This window comes from Oreochromis niloticus, linkage group LG18, assembly GCF_001858045.2.
Source record: "Oreochromis niloticus isolate F11D_XX linkage group LG18, O_niloticus_UMD_NMBU, whole genome shotgun sequence".
NCBI classification, from domain to species: Eukaryota; Metazoa; Chordata; class Actinopteri; order Cichliformes; family Cichlidae; genus Oreochromis; species Oreochromis niloticus.
Window position 1 is genome coordinate 14312413 of NC_031982.2, and position 20549 is coordinate 14332961.

Sequence of the window (20549 nt, forward strand, 5' to 3'; positions counted from 1 at the left end):
GATCAACAGCGTAACCCGTCTTACAAGCCCTTAGTAAACTAACTACTCTGACAAGATATTCATAAACAGCGGTGAAGATGGCATGCATACCTGTCAAACTTCATTACAACCAGCCATCATGGTCTATTCTAAAGAACTTTACGGGGATTTTACTCCAGTGTTATCACTGCAGGAAGTTTTTTTTGTGTCTGATTCAGTGGAACTCTTTGGAGGTATTACATTACATTACAGAGTTGAGTAACCCCGTGTATGAGCATGCGATATTCTAACTATCATAGGTTACTATTAGTCTAACATGTTTAAGCTTGTAACCGCTGACAGGCTGCATGCCACGAATTAGAAGGCAAACAACACCAGACAAGAAGGGGATCAGTTCATCTTATTTAGCTTAAGCGGAGCTTCACACTTCATCAGACATCAGTTACACAGTAAACATGTGATTCTAAAGGCAATTAAACAGAAAACAGGTGTTGCTAGAAAGCCACTCCAAACAAACCTTTTCTATAACTTCTACACCTATGGGCACCTTTTCAGTGTTACACATTACTTTGCTGCTCTCTTGCAATGAATTGTCCTATCACGTTCACATTTCCTTTTAATGAAGCAGAGAAGAAGATCAAACAACATCCTGTTAAATTTCCTGTGGATCCGAAGTAAATACAGCGCCAGTATTGTCGATACCAACATGAAATTCGATACTGATACTTTAACCTCATGATTTAACCGCCATCAGTTGATCAATTTACATATTCTAAGTACATTAATCAAAACAACAAAACACTCCTTTCAGCTTTTCATGTATTTTGAAATGGGGATTTTTGGAGACCTGGACTTTTTTTTAAAATTATTATTAGTCCTTTATTGATCCAGGTCAAAATCTCACTTGAGATTAAAAATCTCATTTCCAAGAGAGACCTGGAGATGTGCACATGTGAGTGTGTAAATGTGCCTCTAGTTGCAGTATTTTCCAGTCAAGTTTTAATTAATATGGATGTCTCTTTAGCTCAGTGGGTGAGCAGGTGGGCTGAGAGCTGCAGCACTACTCCAACCTCTGGCCCTTTCCTGCCAGGGCCAAGAACCTAGCATTTTACTCAAACCAGATCAGGCCTGCAGCTGTACCACAGAGTTGGCATCCTCAGTAATTTATAGTAGCTGGCACTCAGCTGGATAACTGAGGTGACAGCATGCTGTCAGTGCCAAAAATCTTATAATCACAGCTGATTAATGTACTGTATAGCATTATCCTGTCTGAGAATGCATGTCCCTGATGAGCTCTTTGCATAAATCAGAACACAGATGTATGGGTAAGGCATGGCTTCAATTTTTCCCATAATGTTTGGTGTAAATGTAGCGAGATGGTAAGAATCTGTGAGAGGATTCTTTGTGGTTTTCATTAAACCAAAGCATAATATGGAGAATATAAATCACATGAGACTTAAATAAAAAGGGCCTGATAATAAAGCATGGGTTGCTCAATCCTACTTTAAAAAGTGCGGCTGCTTTTAAACACTGTCCCCTTGTTCAGCACAATGACTCATTAAAACATCACCAGCGTGATTGACTCATCCCTTGGTGAATACAGTGTCCACAGCTCTGTGGAGCAGATTGCTACAACTTGCAACAAAACCCAAATGGCGCATCTCTTCTTTTGTGACATCTTCATGGATATTTGTGGGACAATAGTTGTGGTTTCGATGAAATACATAAATCACTTTGTTTCCATTCGTTTTATGGCTGGTCTGTTGTGAAAACGGATGTGCTCACGATCGCTTGATTGAGAAAAAGCACAACTTCTCGGGGCACATTTATCGCATGCGTCACACTGACCACAAGAATCGCTTTTCATCTCAGCCTTCTGATTTCTGTAAAACTGAGTGAAAACTTTATATTTTGTTTGAGAAGGGAACATAAAAATCAGGATATCTTCTCTTGGAGGAGTTACCTCCACTGCTGGCATGAAGACGATCCTCAATGTAATGAACATGTTTGACAATTTACTTAGTGGCCACTTTGTCAGTTACACCTGTTCAGCTGCTCATTACCTAATGCAAATATCTAATCAGCCTAACATGGCAGCAATTCAATGCGTTTTGCCATGAATGAGCTGCTGAAGTTCAAGAAAGGAATAAGTATTTCAGAAACCGCTGATCTACTGAGATTTCCCCACACAGTCATCTCTGGTGTTTACAGAGAAAGGTCCAAAAAACAGAAAATATCCAGTGAGCGGCAGCTCTCTGAGCAAAAAGGCCTCGTCGATGTCAGAGGACAATGGCCATAAACCTTGAAGATGACGGGAAGGCAACAATAACTCAAATCATCACCTGTTAACAATCACAGGCTGCAGAAGAGCATCTCTGAATGCACAACACGCCCTATCTGGAAGTAGATGGGCTACAGCAGCAGAAGACCGCACCAGGTGACACTCCTGTCAGCTAAGAGCGAGACACTGAGGCTATCACAGCAGGAATTTGCATTAATGAGCATCTGAACAGGTGCATCACTGTTTTCTTGTAGACTTTCATTTGTTAACAATGATGAGTCACAGCAAAGCTTTGATACATTAAGAAAAACTTTATTGACGTTTCTCATAAACAACTCAACCATTACAATTCAACATACTGCATTTTACAAAAATTGAAAGCTTTTTTTTAAAAAACAAAGAGCACAAGAAAAGTGTTGTAAAAGTATCACACATCATGCACACAATAATAGCAGTGTATATCACAATTATCTGATGTAATTGCTCACTCGTTAATCTCTGGTTAAGGCACATAGGGCAGCACTTAAGGGGTTACATCTCTTGACATCAAGGCAAGGCACAGGTGGTGCTTTTCCAACAAGACTGACTTCAGGATTGTCTCAAATGTGGCTCTTATCTGTGTTAATATTTAACTCTGGTGAGCAACTTGTAACCCTCAGGTTTTTTGGGTGTAATCTGCTGCACGTCCTTTTTATGTTCTCAGCAACACGCGATCCCACAACTCACCACAACAAGCAAAAGATTTAAAAACAAAACAAAACAGTACACACACAAAAAAACAAAACGATGGATATTCTTATCAGAAGTCAATAATACATGAAAGACATTAATGAAAATCAATAAATCAGCACAACATGAGTTTGTGCCCTACTTAAGAGTAAATACTCAGTGAAATCACAGACGCACACACACTCAGATTCTCACTTTCTCACTCCCATGCTTCTGCCTTTCCGCTTTCCTGCCCCCCAACTCAACCCGTCGCTCCTCCTGACTTCTGCAAGCAGGTGAATCAGGAGGTGCTTCATTTTTCCACCTGTACTGCTCCTTAACCTGACCTCCATTTGGAGGAATGTGAAGAATGTTTATGTAAAAAAACCAACAACTTCCCCCTACATATTTTTGTTATCATACCTGACAGGTGAAGTATGACCTGAGCTGTTCTTAAAGGATATTACGTAATGGTGCTGAGTGACAAATTCAAAAATCCCTAAAATTTGAAAACTGAAACTGTTATGACGACACTGCCTCCTTTGCAGCAATATTTGCTGGTTTTTTCAGCGCATCAAAGCGTAGGAGGCAGTGGCCAACAGGAGGAGCTGACAGGCCCTTTTCACTCTCTTTTCTATACGTCACATGAAAGCAAAGAACATTTACTGATACAGTAAAAAAGGAAATCATTGTCATAAAGTTCTACATTTAACAGGATTCTGTCAAAGTGCACAATTGGGGCTCTCAAGAGAACATATTATGCAAATAAGGATACAAAGATACATTTAAATACAAGTTAAAGAAAACAAAGTTAACTGTATATTCACAGCAATCTATCAACACCAATTGTATTAAAAGGTGACTTTTACTGACCAAGAGCCACACCATCCAAAATCCTCATCATTCAACTCTTAAACCCGCCAACGGTGTGAGGGCCAGCACTGCCGCACCCGCCACCTTAGCTGACCATTCAACACACATACACGCATACACACCTGGAGGTATCTATGGTTACCCCGAGTTACATCTTTACATGTAAGTGTACAGGTGAGATGTGGCAGCATTGCACGACAACTCTGTGATAAACCTGCGTGGCTCCCAAAGCATCCAGACCAAGCAGTAAAAGTCACACAATATCCTTACACACACACAGACACACACACACACACACACACACACAGACACACACACACACACCAGACATGCACACCATTTATTCAGAGCAGTCTACAAGTTTGATCCACAAAAGGCTTCACATCCACAAAACCACCCCACAAGCCCAGTACACCGATGGATTAACGTCGACCTAACTACTTATCATACAATAAACATCCAATTATAAAAAAATAGGCACGGATAAATATAACTTACCAAAAAAAGGCAATAATGAGTGAAATAATAATAATTAAAAAGGAGCAAAATATACAGCTTAGAAGGCATTAGCAAGGCTGACTGTAAAAAGTGAGGTGATGACACAGGTGGAGCGCAGGAAGAGAAACACACATATGGGAAGTGGAACTTAATGGTGAGTGGTGATGACATGGGAAAAAAAAGGAAACACAAGGGAAGAGCCAACAGTGGCTAGAGTCCAATGTTTTCACAGCTTCTGCTCTTTACCTCTTCTCTTAACTCGGCTCTGGGTTGAGGGGTGAAAGAGCTCCGTATTTATGACAGATGATACTGTGGGAGAGCAGCTGGCTGACTGCTTACCACATTTCTATCAAGTCATTTTCAGTATTGGAGAAGAGGTAAAAAAAAAAAACAGAGCACAGTTCATTATTATGTTCTTTACCAGAGCTTGGCATAACTTTACTGTATGAGACAAACTGCGTGAGTGCAGGGAGGACGAGGTGAGTAATCCGACCTGGTCACTCAGATCAGTATTTTTGGATATATTTTTGTTTCTCCAGAGACAACTGTTGGCTCTCGCCAGATATTTTTAGTGTTGTTTTTTGCTCATCAGAACTCTCATTAATCATCAGTGACCTAAATCTTGAGGTTATACTTTGCACAGCAATGAAAGCAGAGTGCTGGGAAGTTACATTTTTTTAATATTGATGGTTTGTGAGTATGACAAATGAGTGCTGGCAAAAACTCAATAATGTAATTGGGAGTACCACCCTTTGTTTTCACTTAATGACTTTTTGAGCTCACCTCAAAATTAAATATTTTAACACGTGTCAATCTATTCATAGAACACTATGTGAAAAGGTGAGTAAATGAGCTTGTAGTTTAATCTGATCTCTAGATTTAAGACTGATTTTCCTCAAACTACCAATACAAAAGCACATCTCTCATGCTGATCTGGTTCCACTTTATCTCTGGTTGCAGAAAAGCCATTAGTGTTATCAGCTTCTGAGCATTTCCACAGAAAGGCTATTAAGACAACAAAAGATTCACAGCACCACAACGAGTCTTGCTACATGATGCTGTGAGGAAATAAATTAGCTCACTGACACTGTGGTTTGAACTATTAAATGTGCCTCTTATTAAAAAAACAAAAAACAAAAAAACGGGGTGTGGTTAGTTTTTGTGTGCTGTGTATGTGTATGAGTACTTGAAGAGTTCTTTAGTGTTTGCTCTCATGTTGAGAGAGTGTCTGTGTGTGCGACTCTGTTCATGGTCACGACTTGAAGTATTTGTCATTGTAACGATGGATGGTTACGCAGCCGTGGTAGGAGATGGCTCGAGGCATAGAGGATGCTCCCGTCATGATGCCTGTTGCTGGGTCGTAACACAGGACGGTGTCTGTGGCTTCGCCGTTTTCCCCCCTGCCACCGAGGATGTAGATTTTTCCGTTACACACTGACATGCCACAGCTCTCCTGCAGTTAAAGAAAGACAGAAATTAAAGGGTGCATCGTCAAAGTGTAGAACTTTTCATATTCTTATGGCTAAAGCCAGTTTGTGGATTCGGGCACTCAGCGTCTGTGTTTGATAGTAACCTGTTTGTTGAAGGTCTGAGCCACATGCATCCAGTAGTCCTCTGCAGGGTCGTAGCAGTAAATTGACTTTGTGAGACCGCCGCACACATAGATCAGATTGTTGAGAGATACTGCTGAGATACAACGCTTGGCAATGGGGATGCTGGCACGCAGCAACCAGGAGTCTGTCTCTGGATCATAGCACTGAACCTGTGACATAAGTTTAAACATAGTGGTGTTTTACAATGATGAAAGGTTCAACTTTATCTTTCTTTATCTTAAAAAAAAAAATCTATACCAGGTGTTGGGAAAACAGCTGTAAAAGCAGTAACAACTAAAATATGTAAAGCCCATTCGGTGGTTACTGACTCTTCTGTGGGTTGACATTAAGTATGTCTCTGTGTGGTTTTGCATACAATCCAAACATTCTCTCACCCACTTATCTTTAAAATAGCCTCACCCCAAAAAGTTTGGTCTCTAACGACTCTCATTGTGCACAGGGTCTCGCTGAGACAGATTAGGACCTTTGGGACCGATCTAAATGACCCTGTTAGCAGACCCAAGAGATGAGTAGATCAAAAATCTGGAGTCAGCATCGGCTCTTAGTCTTATCAGGCTGCCCCTCTGCCCATCAATGTGTTTTTTCTACTCTGCATAGACATAAACAAATATGCCAGCTATTTCACGTACGTAAAAAAAACTGCTTCGTTGGAACTTTAGATTCCTAAGAAAGCCAGTGTCTTCCTGTTTACTACCAACAATGTGGCCTGTCATTCAAAACATACTGAAACGATTCCAAGGTACTTGTTAAATCCAAACTCTGAGGCTATCTGTTTCACATAGTAGCGTGACAGATGACAAATGACCTAATCCTTAAGTAAGTTATCGCTATTATTACCTAACAAATGGTCAGTCATCATGTGCTACTGTATTTTTCTCCTTACTGTAACATTTCTGAATATGTCAGCATGTTAAGCTGCTGTAGTTTTACTCCTATGAGTAAATGCTATGAAATAAAACCTGAAATACTGTACAATTACAGCATTCCATCGAAATAATAGCCTGGATACAATTAACAAACTGAAACAAGATAAATCAGGACCAACCTGACTAAACAGGACGTACTTGTTACCTACGTAAAACCATCAGTGAGTGTTTAACAGATTTTGTACTCCAACTTTATGAAAGCTAAAATGCTTGGTAAGAAATGATTGCTACTTAAGCCTTCTCTTTAACTCAATTCAGGAAAAAGGGGAAAATCTGAACTTTATATAAATCATGCAGTGACCGAGAACTATGAGGCCTGTACATATATTATGTTTTATGTTGTGTGACGTAAAGGAGCTTGAAAAAAAGCAAAACAAAACAGGATTTTGAACTTCCATTGCACACCTGTAATTATGAAAACAAGTTATTTGACACTGAGAGCAGCTTAGCTGCCATCACTATGTGCTTGAGTGTGTGGGTGCTGAAAAACAGTTTATCACCTTGTCTGAACAAGTTTCATCGTCAGGCCCTCCTCCAATGACAAAGAGCTTTCCAGCACAGCTGGCCACAGCTGGAGAGCTGACTGCTTCTTTCATGGGAGCCACTTCTGTCCAGCGGTTAGAGAAGGAGTCATAACACTCCACACTGCTCAGGCGGCTCTGTCCATCATAACCACCCACAGCATAAACCTGAGGACAGACACACAAATGTACGAGGATCAGATGAGGGGCCAAAATTAAAAGTAAGAGAAATGTCAAGCCTAGAGAAACAAAATTATTCACAGCAAAAAGATGTTTTGCGTTCAAGTTCACTACTTTATGAACGTGAACAATAGCTTCTATGTCAGCTTTTAGAAAACCAGTTCATCAGGAGCAGAGTGTTGATGACGTGCTTCTTCTGAATAGGCTCAATTATCAGTTTCCTTACTGCAAAGCCCAGCTCATCTGTTCACCTTTTAACATAAAATGGTCATAACTACGAACGTCTGAACTTGAAAGCATACTTGTTACAGCCTGAATTTCCACACCGTTATTCTGCCTGATGAAGCAAATCTGGCAATCACTATGCATAAACTATATTATAAACTACTATAAAAAAATCACAGCAGGATAAATATTGAGATGATAAGGCACAAATAAGACCGTCAAAGAAAAAAAAAGAACAGGGTTTTGTGAAACTTTGTGAAAGACACAGATGTATTTTTCAGTTATGCTTATGACATCCTCTGTAAAGGGCTCACGTGTCAAGAAAACAGTGAGGAGCATTACTGGTTACAAGTGCAGTGTTATGCAAGAGAAAACCTTCGGGCTGTTCCTGCCTCTCTGCAAAATAGGAAACATAAATAAGTACAGACAAGAAAAAGAGGAAAACAGGAGAGAGAGGAACAAAGAAAGATGGAGGGAAAGAAGAGGAACAAAAAGACGGAAGCTGATGGGACACATGGTTATTAGCATTAAACGCCCGGCTAATGCTGAATAGCACTACTGTTTTTCCAACTGAAAAACCGACAATCCCTATTCTTGTTTACAACTCGTGCGGTTACAAAGCAGTATTGTCTCTGTCTGCATTCGTGTATTTTCAGTGACAGAAACGCATAACTGAGCTGACAGTTGGTGGCGAGCAGCTGCCACATTGTAACTCACTGAATAAGACTGTGGGCATGCAGGCCAACTGCAATTTGTTTATTTTTAATAATTAATGTTGATACAGCTGATAAACTGTAAATGTGGGTGGTTTTTTCCTAAAAGTGAGAGACGTGAGAGAAGCAAAGAGCGATAAAGAAGAAAACAGGCTACTGAGAGATAAAGATAATCAAGTGCAAGGAGTTGTTTAGAAAGGATTTTTTTAAACTACTGGTTTTGGTGAGCTGTTTTTTTCCTCCTCTCTATTTGTATTAACAACAATTTCAATCCAGTCACATGTAAAACTAGATACACACCTTAAAGTCGCCCACAGTAATATCAGCAACAAATGTAAAGGATCTTTTTCTTACTTATGTAATTGTGGTGGGCTGGCGCTTTAAAGAGCCATTGAAGATATCCAGACACAAGATTGTTTAAAGAAGGTAGTGGAAAGGAGTGGGGGTGGGGCACTGGATCACTGTATTTGCACCCTTGCCACTCTGCACTCTTTTAATAAGACACCAGCTTTTAATACACTATGAAAATCTAAGTCTGTCAATACTAGGACATAATGGCAGCGCAGACAGCAAATACTGACCTAAAGTATGCAGCTGTCATAAAAATATGCTGAGCTAAACAAAATCCTTAACTCTGCAGACACAATTGCAAGTCACTGAACATGCACGCTAGTTTTATGACCATATTTAAGTGCTGAGCCGCTGGTTAAATGATTAACAGCTTCCTTAACATGTGCTGAGGTAAGATACAGCAAGTTACAGCAAGAGAAACACAGAACAACTGCAGCAGGGGGATAAAAACACGAGCGTATAAATAGAAAGAGCGAAAGAGTGTGAGTGTATGTGTCTGAGAGAGACTGACAGAGAGAGGGTCAAACATATAATAGATGTGAACAGCCGTCACCATGTGCCACCATAACAGGGACAGGAAAACAAGTGGTGACCTATTTTAGATTATATCTATGGAAACTAGACCAGTCCAACAGGATGTATCAGACTGCAGGACACTGAGAAGTGTACATGTGTGTGTGTCTGTGTGATCTTATACCTCAATCCCCGTGACAATCAGCTCTTTGCTAGAGGTTTACACTTCAGCAAACCTTACATTCATTAATCAACTTTAAGTGTAGTAAGATTATACCCGGACCTGCATTATAGAGGCTTGTGCTTTGTTATTCTAAACTTGCAACTGGCACATCAGTGCTTTTTCACCAAAAGGGGAAATTACAAGCTGAATGAGGAAATGAACTCAGGAGGAGGGGAACTGAATTCTGAGGAAACCAACAAACAGAAAGATACATTGTTAAGGGGCAAAATGTCTCAGAGATAAAAAGCCAGATAAAAATCTGGAATGAGACCATAACAAAAAGGCACAAACTGGAAAAACCTTCCAGATCTACATATGAGGAAATGAAATGGGGGGTGAATACCAAAGGAGTCTGAGGTAAAATGATAATATAAATATGCACTATACATATACATTCAGGTAATTTTAAAAATGATAGATAAAGGTCTTATCTCTGACAGACATTTATTTACCTTCAGTTAGGAGGACGGCTACTGTAGCGATCAAGGATAAAAACTTTTAATGCTTTAAGAAGCATTTTTTTTATAATTACTTGACAGACCATCGACAAGCAGAGGATAAAAGAGAATACATCATAGAGTAATCCATGTTTCTATGGTTTTAGATACGCTTACATTTTTTTGTCCAGTTTTGAGTTGCAAAACTTGAACTTTGGTATAAAAATTGAGCTTTTTTCATTTAACAGGTTTTGCATGGGAGTGCCCAGCCAGCTACAGACTCTTACCATTAAACGTGGTTTCCTTTAATGTACCAATATCAGTCATGTTTTCACCACACATGTGTGCACGGTTCACTTTGTAGTTAATTACTGACTCTTGAAGCCACACCATGACCACCAACTAATTACCACACTGTTGTGGAACAGCAGCACGTACACCAAATGCACATCTGTGGTTTGCTGTGGCAAGGCAACAAAATATTTTGAGTGTTGTGTAAAAGTCATAGAAAATCCAGTGTAGATCAAAGAAACGTCCTAAAAATAATTAAAGGATGTTTGCACTACAGCCCTACGAACGATAAGAAGTCCCTGAGTCACATCCCCTGTGAAAGAGTAAATACAGCGCTATTTCAAAGCTTCCAAGAATACTTGTAGTCGTGTCCATTAACTTCATGTTTGCAATAGTGAGTGAGCATTTGTCAATAAAGTGCACGAGTGATGTACTGGCCTGAACATAAATTTATGGGCATTCATTAACCAAAACAACTGTCCTTCTTTAGACGACATCAACAACAAATGTCTACAGTTCAGAAATTTCGTCCGACTAAAGGTTCAATTCTTTATCGATTCTCTTAGTAATCAATTCTCTGTGTGGAAAACAGTCCGCCTACACAGGTCTGAATCTGAACACAATGCAGAAACAGAGCTCAGGCATGCATGCGACTCCTGGGTCCACTGCGGTAATTCCTATTTTGGAATGTGCAGCTGTCAGGAGAACATGCCAACGCTGATAAAAGACACTGAATAAATTTGGAGGCGTACAAGTTTAATGGACTGGTAACGGTTCTAAAGCAGAAGCACTTATCAAGTTCTGTCTGTAATGAAGACAGACTTAAAAAACCAGCATATTACATGCACATAAACTTCATTCTAAATTATAATCATAAGTCACCTTTATTGCAGAATAAATCCACAGTCCACAGGAAAATTAACAACCTTGTATAGTATATTTGTGTGATGAAGACTATAGTATGGACCCAATGCGTGTTTACAAACTCATCTGGAGCTCTTGAATCTATGTATAGCTGTACTGAGAAGAAAATATCTGTAAAAGATCATTCAAAATATTTTTTGACAGTTGAGTTACTTTCAGCGTGGAAGGTATTAACAGGATTGTATACGAAGATTTGTGAGATGACACCAACTGTTTACCAAACCTTCAGTTAACACAGATATGTGACAGCAGAAAGCAGTCTATAGCCAAATAGAAAAAGATGACTTAGTGTGTGTGACTTCATCAGGTTTAAAGCTAGATATCTAATGCCAAAAACCCCTACGACTTCTTAACTATTTCCTTCAAGCCTCGATGGAAAACCATAGCTGCAAAACAAAAATGAGACACATGACTGAACCACGTCATTATAACGTAGTCAAAAAGCTCCATGGAACAGATTCCAGAAATTCCTAAACATTTGCTCTTTTGTACTTTATCTCAAATATATTAAAAATCCTTTGGAACAAGGAAATAAGAAACGGTAAATATACTGAGCGAGTGACACATTGTTTTTTATAGCACTCAAATCTTTGTAATCACACGTCATCACATGCACACAAACTTTACTTTAACTTTCAAAGTACACATGCTGGATTTACACTGATGTAATGGCGCGTTATGCTGTAGCACATTGTGCAGCACTGATTGCTTGACTGTAAGCTACACTTTTCTCTATAAATATTCCTAAGTGGCCAGGCTGTGCTAGCTATGAAAAACCTCTCTGAGACAAAGAAATCTTACATTTCAAGACATTTTGATTATGAATGTCTATAACATCTTCAAAATAACATGTGTAGTAATAAGTACAAGTGACAGTTGAATAATTTTCTGTGTAAAGTATATGAAATGACCGAATCAGCTACAGACTTCCAGTAGCTGAAGCTACTGTTTAGTCAGCTCTAAACAGTAGCTTGTGGTTCTTTTAAAGACGAAAGCAAACTTTTGTCTGTTGAATAGGCTCCTGTGTATCAGGGTTTGTGAGACGAGTTGGCAACAGCTGTTTACAAACCCTCAGGCAACACATGGATGTGTGACAGCAGAAAGCAGGCTATAATCATATGGAACTGCAATAACAATTATTGTAATTTTTTCTTAGAATTATTGACTGAATCAGGTTTAAGGCCAGATGCTTAATGTCAATCATCCCTAAGTATACAATGCCTTTAGCAATTCTAAAACTATCACCTGACCCGGAAAAGTGTGGAATGAGACCTATGTTGAATATGCAAATTCGAAAGCAATCGAAAACTTCCACGGAAAAGATTCCACAGATTCATGTAAACAAGTAAATGTCAGTCCCTATCTAAGACTTGATCTTAGATAAGTTAGAAACTATGTAAGGAAGTAAGGAAGATAATGATGGCGCTACGCATTCTCTTTATGCTTCTCCGATGAACCCATTACTCAAGTTTCTGTAAACACACATCGCATTTTTCCTGTGAAGCATAGTTGCTGGTTAGTTCCTATGTAGCCAAGATTAAATAGCTATGAAATGTTGGAGACAGACAGATATGACATGCTGGAAAAAAAAAAACAACAACAGCTGTTCTGTCACCTGTTATAGAAAAGGTTACAAAAATGTCTTTTAGAGAGTGTTCACAATTTCTACAAGACATTTAAAAAACAAAAGGAAATTGATTTGAAAAACTGCAAGTAGCAGACACTTCACACTCTATCATGAACTAACTTGTGGTGTTGCTGTGGTGCTGTCACTGGGTAAAACCTGATGCTGAAACTTAAATCGAGTCAGACATCAAGAGGCATTATGTCCCTCCTTACCTTGCCCAGTAGCACACCCATCTTGTGCCTCCAGCGACCTTTGTTAAGAGAAGCCACTCTGATCCACAGGTTGAGCTGGGAGTTATACATCCACACATCCCTGCTGTTTATACGACCACCTAAAAAAACAACAAAATGAATACAGCTCTCATGAATACAGTTAAGACAGCTCTGAGTTCAGCTTTGAGTGCTATACATTTTAAAACTCTATTTACTATTAGTCTAACAATGTGGTCGATCCTATATAAAAACTTTAAAACGCTACTCTTGATGAGCAGCCCACTTTGGGTGTTAAGTAATAACTTATCACCTAACTAGGTCAGAGTTGTAAGTCTTATCTGACTCTGATACACACGCACACATACCCATGCAATTATGTTCCAGAGATGAAATCTGTTTTTTGTTTGTATTTACCTTCAAAGCAAACACGCAAAATGAAAGGATCTTTGTCTGCTAACAATCTACTACTACTGCAGCGCATTCCTTATCTGTCATCTGTGACATTGTGGAGAATAACGCATCATTTGACCATGTAATGACATGAGCCAGCCACATTTCAAGCAAGCCCAAACTTGTGCCCCTTCTTGTCGCCCCGCTGCCAAACATAGACAGCAGGAAAAAAGAAAGAACCTCCCCTAAATGTTTAATAAACTACAAAAAAAATAAAAAAATAAAAATGTGTCAACAGTAAAGTTGGTGTCAACGGTAAAGTTGGAAGAGAAAAAGGTAATGTTATCAATATTGGAAAAAAAAATAGGTCTAGGAAACAGGTTGTTGGCTTTTATCCAACAACCTGTTATGTATCGCGTGTCAGCAGTGCTCAGAAGGTTGTTTACTTTGTACAGCACACAGACGAGCGGTTGTGTGGAGCAACGATAAAGTGGAACAAAGGTGGAAAGGGGTCTTCTGCAGGTCTGTCTGTAATTAATGTTCAATCATTTAAGAAGAACCAAAAAAAGCTAGTTGCAGCATGTATCAGCTCAATCAGTCTGCAGGAAGAAAAAATCCAGACAGTGTGCTTCTCCTGAAGATCTGCTGTTGAAAGATTTGCAGTGATGGAGACTTTATCCCTTCAAAGACAGACATGTATATTTGAAAAGCTAGTCATAAAAGCAGTGATTCTTCGGAATGGGGTCTTTTCTCTTTAAAAATGTCTTCCCGGTGCAGATGGGGAGGGCCACTGCTAATCACTGTTTTTAAAGCACAAGAATCCACGACTTTGGGAGGTCCCAGACATGATTTATGTGACATTTGCATGTCTTTGAAATACCAATAAGCATTTCTTAGAGTATGTCTTAGAATACCAGTCATGAAAAAGCAACTTGTGAGATGCAATCCATGTATGCCACATGTATGTGGCATGAACATGTGTTGCTGCTCACTAGCTGATAATACAGTAGGAGGCTTATTGGAGTGTTATTGACCTAAGTAGGTCAGTACTGGCCAGAGTTCAAGTCCAAGGACAGAGAAGCCAGGGACACTTTCTATACCCATATCCTATTTAAGACCAGAAATAACTGCAGCTGTGCTACATACCGGAGGCCCTGGAAGGTATTGCGACAGTGCATGAAAAAGGGCAGACAGAATGGTGGTATGTGCGGGAATGTGACTGAGGCAAAAAAAAAGTTGAGGAGGGGGGATTCAATGTATCAACACACACAAAAGAGAGAAAGTATGTCAATAAAGATCGCAACAGGCTATAAAGCCGTGTTGTGCATGTACGTCTGGGGGACAGACGCGGGGGAGGGAGGGGTATGTTGACGTTTTCATGCTGTTTGGAGGCTGAGTGATAGCACACACGTGAGGACTTGGCACGAGACAGCACTGCACTCTTTACTAAAGGGGAGAGCTTTCTTTTTTTTCTCTCTTTATTTTTCCCCTCTTCTCTAGCAATGTTTTTATCCATTACTGCAGTGCAGCTCGTATAAAGCATGTTTGAGCATGAGAAGGCCTAGCAGGCACATCAGAGCTCTTGTTAATACTTTTTCTTAGGAAGAAAAACATGTTAACCTCCAGGCTCTCAAGTAAACTATACAGATATAAGTCTAGCACACAGCATAAATGTAAAATAATGTTTTGACATTGGCAAATACCTTTACTCTGACCTCACCAGTTAAAATAAATGAGGTATTACTAACATCTTATTTAATGTAGGATGTATTTTCACCAAAGGAGACTTGCAACACACTTGGCAGCAGTTTGAAAAATGCAGCAGTCTTGCCAAGCGCCCATGAAGGCTATACCTCAGGTTAAGATTTACAGTAAAGCTTCTTGCAGAAAAAACTATGGAAACAGACTTTTTCATCCTTATATGAAGAAGATTCAGAGAAACCTGGAGAAACGGTGTCAATTTGGTGACCTTGGGAAGTGGTCAGTAGGAAGAGAAAGAAGGACAGAAACAGCCAGTGAGGGTGTCTCATAGCACTGAGCCTGCAGAGTGCCTCCAGATGTTGCGCTCATATTTTCCTTCAACTCGAATGGGCTGAGGCCTTAAAAATAACATGGGGCAAACAGTCACCGTGGCCTTTCCTGCCTCTCCACTGAGAGATTAGATGGCAAGTCAAGCACAAACTGACTGTATCTGATGTATACCCAGTACTAAAATATTACTTACCTGAATTCTAAATGTCCACTAGCAAAAATAATACATTGTAAAGTAATTAAAAAGAGAAAACAACTCATTCACTAATTAGTTCCTGAGTAGTTTAAGGTCAAGAAAGCAGTAACTTAAACTTGATGGTATTTAAAATTTGTCTGTGTTCAGGCTTCGATAAAGCCAAATAAAGTGTAGCATGTGGGCTGGATCTTACCTGACACCAGGATGTCATTGCGAAGGGCGCAGACGGCATACTCTGACTTGGTGAACTCGGGCAGTTTTGCAAGTGATTTCCATTCTCCTGTGACTGGATCGTAGCATTCGTTGTAGGGCAGGTTGAAGCCCCCTACCCGCTCACAGCCACCCACCACCACAATCACCTCTGAGTACCCAGTGGACCTTTAAAATAAAGAGCAGAGGGAGGGGGAGAGACATAGAAATTACAGATTAAGTACAAATGAAAGCACAAGTGCAGAAATGATAAAAACAAACAAAAAAAGAAGTTTAAATAATAAGGCCAGCAAGGAGGAATGAACATTGCAGTCATGGTGTCTAATTAAAAGGGTATGAATACATATAAACACGCATGTCAACACCTGGAGGGCGGGGACATAAAAGGTTTCAACAGGGTTTACCTTCATTTATCTTCAAGGCAAAGTTCAGCTTACAATAAAGGCATCAATCTCGGGCACAACAAAAACACACTCGAGGCTAAGCTTAAGCTGAATTTCCATGATCACAAAGCTTTCCTCTTTGGCTGTTCAACACATGCCCTGGATATGACTACATTTCCTATGGGAGAGCTAATTAACTACAGCCTCTTTTCTTGTTCTACCATTCTACCATTCATATGTCAGATATTGGGCTGTACTGTGTTGAGAAGTAGGTGTATTTGCAGTTTCTCTCGTGGCTTGTTTGCATGTTGTCAGAAAAATGCACAGTTCCAGGGCTGGTTCAAGTACTAAGAGAAAGTCTGGCCCCAGAGCAGTTTAGCTTTGTGTCTAAGTTGTGTGGATGTGATCAGTTTCTTTCTAGAGGGTTCCCGGGGGAAGAGAAGTCCAGATGCGTCTAACAACTAACAATACACCTGAAATACATATCACAACGCCTTATAACCGACAACTACAATTGCTCCCTCTTTTCTTTAGGCAGGTCTAACAACAAAGGAGGCAGTACAGTCTACCATATGGCCTGCTTTTTTAGTCAGCACCTGCTTTTGTCCTTTATCAGAGACTTTAACATGCAGGTGTACAAAAGTAAACACATATGGCATAAGGGCTGCTTGGTAAATGGGTACAAAGTTAACAGGTGAGGACAAAGAGAACCCAAACACACTGGTGAGGTGAGTTAGACTGGTGATACGACAACGAGACTCAACATTTCATGATTACCATGTCTTGCATCACATAATTTTTTCTTTCCTTTATATCAAGTCTGTACAGGAACATGCCCGGCCTCCCTCATTATCATTTCCATTTCAAAATAGGACTACAAAACCCAGCTGAGTCAGTGGCACACTTGTCTCTTCAACACACTAACACTCCCTGTGTTTTTCACACTGAAACACACACAACAACAACACTGGCAGGAGCACTGAGTTCAAGCGCATGTCGTAAAATCTAGTTATGCAATGCGGGATAAAAGATTGGCTAACTGCTTAAAAAGATGTGTTTTCTATCGCGGTGACATCTTTCATCGTTGTTTGAAACATAACAATTCAAAAAGGCTGGCAGAAAAGACAGTTCATTTATCACTCATGCAACTGTCACACACACTGTAGGCTAGCAAGTCACCTTCCTCATACCTGGGAGTCAAGATTTTAGTTACCTTCGTGGACGAGTTCTGGGTGACATCATTTCATTTCCGAGCACGTGGTAGCGCCTGGCCTCGTGGAGAAGATGGTAGCACTCTGGGGCAGTCTGGATGAGCTGGTCTCCCTCCACGGTCTGAACAAAGTAGCTGGGGTGCAGAAGGGCAGGCGGACATGGTGGAGGAGAGCCTTCAGTATGGGCTTCCTGGCCTCCACGCTGTAGTACACCCAGCGCATCACTGCCTCAAACACAAACTCTTCCTTACAGACAGAAAGTTCATCACTGTTAATGTACTCTTCCAACTCTTCTTTACGCAGGTCGAGGAACTCCTCGTGCAGAGCCACCTCTGAGAAGTTGGCCAAGGCGTAACTCTGACAGCGGCTGGCCAGCTGCTTCAGAGAATGCGCCTCTGCAAAGCGCTGGATGCCCAGACAGTTGCACGGGTCCAGCTGATCCTCTAGGAACTTAGCGCAGGCATCACGGAGTGTTGTGATCTGGAAAAGGCTGGCGGTTTCAAAGAGAAACTGGACATTTTCAGTGGTGATTTTGGCACGGCCGGTGTAAACGTAGTTGAGAAATGACTCCATCGCCTCGGCTAGGATGCCATTAATCTCAACAAGCATCTCACGGCTCTCGCGGTGATCATTGCAGAACATGGCTCTGAAGTAGGAAGAGCAGGCAGATAGCACAGCGCGGTGGCAGGGAAACTCACGGCCCTGCACACTGATGACCACGTCAGTGAAAAGGCGGCAGTCGCGAAACTCATTGAACACCTGCAGAATGCCCTCTGAGTGTGAGGATCCAGAGCAGAAGTCCAGAACATCCTGGCTGGCTATATTTTTAGATTCAACCTCAAACACCTTGGGAGACAAAAAGACGTGTGGTTTGATAAGATGCCACAAAAGATTTGGGAACAAATGTTAGTTATTTGTGTATCTTTTCTTTGACTGCACCTTGCGTTTGACAGCTGGCGAGTCTCTGATCCCAGAGTCCTCCCTGTTCAACCTCCTGCCCAGCATCAATACCATGTCTGCCACCTTCAATATAGGTCTGTTTTATACTTTAAAAGATATCTGAGGATGGAGTAATGTAAAAATATTATTATTATTATTATATTATCATGTTATTCTTTAGGAAATCGCAGCAGGGGATACTCGAAAAAGGGTGGTGAATATATAACAAGAAGCCCAATTAGATTACTACAGTATGAACTGAGATCAGTCACCAAACAAACAAACAAAGCACTCACAGAGTAAAACCACAAAGCATGTGTTTGGAAGTAGGGGAGATCACGCAAGCCCCTCACAAGTACAGTTCTTAAACCAGTGGGGCAGAAACACAAAGTCTTACGTCACACTTTAAGAAACGAATTTCCAAGGAAGTCAATCCCAACTGAATGCAAATCAGTATGGCACCTTATCTGCAAAGCAGTTGTACCTTGCAGCAATACGGAGTGCATGAGCCGGAAGATGGCAAACAAAGAGACACGGGCGGGAGAAGAGCCTGAGCAACGGTTGGAAGGCCAATCTACATGTCAGTCAGGTTTGAAGGCGTGGGGGCAGGGATGCTTTTGTTTGAACAAGTGCAAAGTCAAGGATACTAGTTTCTTTTTTAAAAGTATTTTTGACAATAACCTCTTTGAGAAGAAAAGACAAAACATCCAAGTGAGTCCCAGTAATTATGTTTTGTTACACACTGAAAGGTAGACATCTTTAGGTCACGGTATAAATAAAGTTCATGAAGTTCTTGAGAATATCTGATCAAGAAAGGATTTATTATTATTTTTATTTTAAATCTATTGCACTGCTGTATTTTTAAAAGCCGGGAGCATGCCTGGCTTTTGCTCCGGTGAGGTAATTTATCTCTGGCTATTTTTAACTTGAACAACTCAACCCATTCACGTGCGTTAGCTTGTCCCCCACAGGCAGCTGCGGCAGCACCTCGCTGAAGTCATCCAGATTAAAGGACAGGTTTAGCCAGAGGTATCTGACGCAGATATCCTTTGTGATCAATACATAATAAGATGCATAATAAGATGCAGACATTTAAAAAAAACAACTACACCACAGTTTTTACAATATGCACTGATACACCGTTTGTTGGTACTGAAATTAAGCTAAATTGACACCGAAAAATGGCTGCAACAATACTCCGCTTGTTTTTTTGATATTTAAAAATAGTAACAGATGCTGAATTATGTGTTTATTTCATGTTAATTTAATATTAATAAGGTTCAACTCGGTAAGAAATATATCTACTTGTATATTTAGGTGTTTGGTTAAATAGCTAAACAGGCAGAAAATACTATATATGTGCTTCGATTAGTAAGACAAAAGAAACTTGCCTCGTGCCACCCGTTACCCACTTAATTTTGTTTTTTGTTTTTTTTATGTTGGGCTGTTATTATACTCTATATAGCACGACAGCAAAAATACATCAAAAAATCAATCAAGTAATAACAAAAGAAATAAGTCTAAAGTCAACAACCATAAATGTTTACTTAGTAAAATGTAGAAATTAATACCTTATGCAGAAAGTTCCAGATGAAGCTTCCTCCTCTCTCTCCAGTGGGTAAACAAATTTGTAGAACAGTAAATCTGTATCCTAAAAGAAGTTTGACTGTGTATTTCCCGGTAGTTATGGTCGAATGGTTATAAAAAACAAAGCAAGCTGATATCCAGCCGGGACATGTTGACTTGCGACGATGACAAAAACAAAGACTTCTAACTAGCTAACTGTAAACACAGACCCTTATATATTTGTCAGGGGGAAAAAAAATCCATCCCTTTGCCGCTGAGCATTATGGGTTGTGTAGTTCGGATTACTGTTTGTTATTGGGAGTTGAAGAAGGAGAAAACTACAATTACCAAATGCTTCCAGCCCTCCACGTGGCTTCCCTTTGTTTGCAAACAAACGCAACTTTTACCGAGGAAAAAAAAGTTGCTGTCAAGACGTGACGGCGATTGAAAAAACACATGGAAAATAACAGCAGTTTTTAAGCGCTGTTTATATGGACATGTAGAGGGCGGGCTAGTGTGTAGGACGCT

The 20549-nt window shown here is 40.2% G+C and overlaps 1 protein-coding gene across 1 annotated transcript; it reads right to left on the reverse strand.

Moving 5' to 3' along the window:
* Nucleotides 1-2556: 2556 nt before the first annotated feature.
* Nucleotides 2557-20283, reverse strand: klhl24a (kelch-like family member 24a). The gene is given in 9 exon segments (XM_003437940.5): nt 2557-5792; nt 5913-6101; nt 7379-7567; nt 13096-13214; nt 15906-16090; nt 17519-17663; nt 17666-18362; nt 18456-18575; nt 20027-20283. Coding segments are annotated over 8 exon segments (1800 nt in total). The 5' UTR covers nt 18531-18575; nt 20027-20283; the 3' UTR covers nt 2557-5591.
* Nucleotides 20284-20549: the final 266 nt, after the last annotated feature.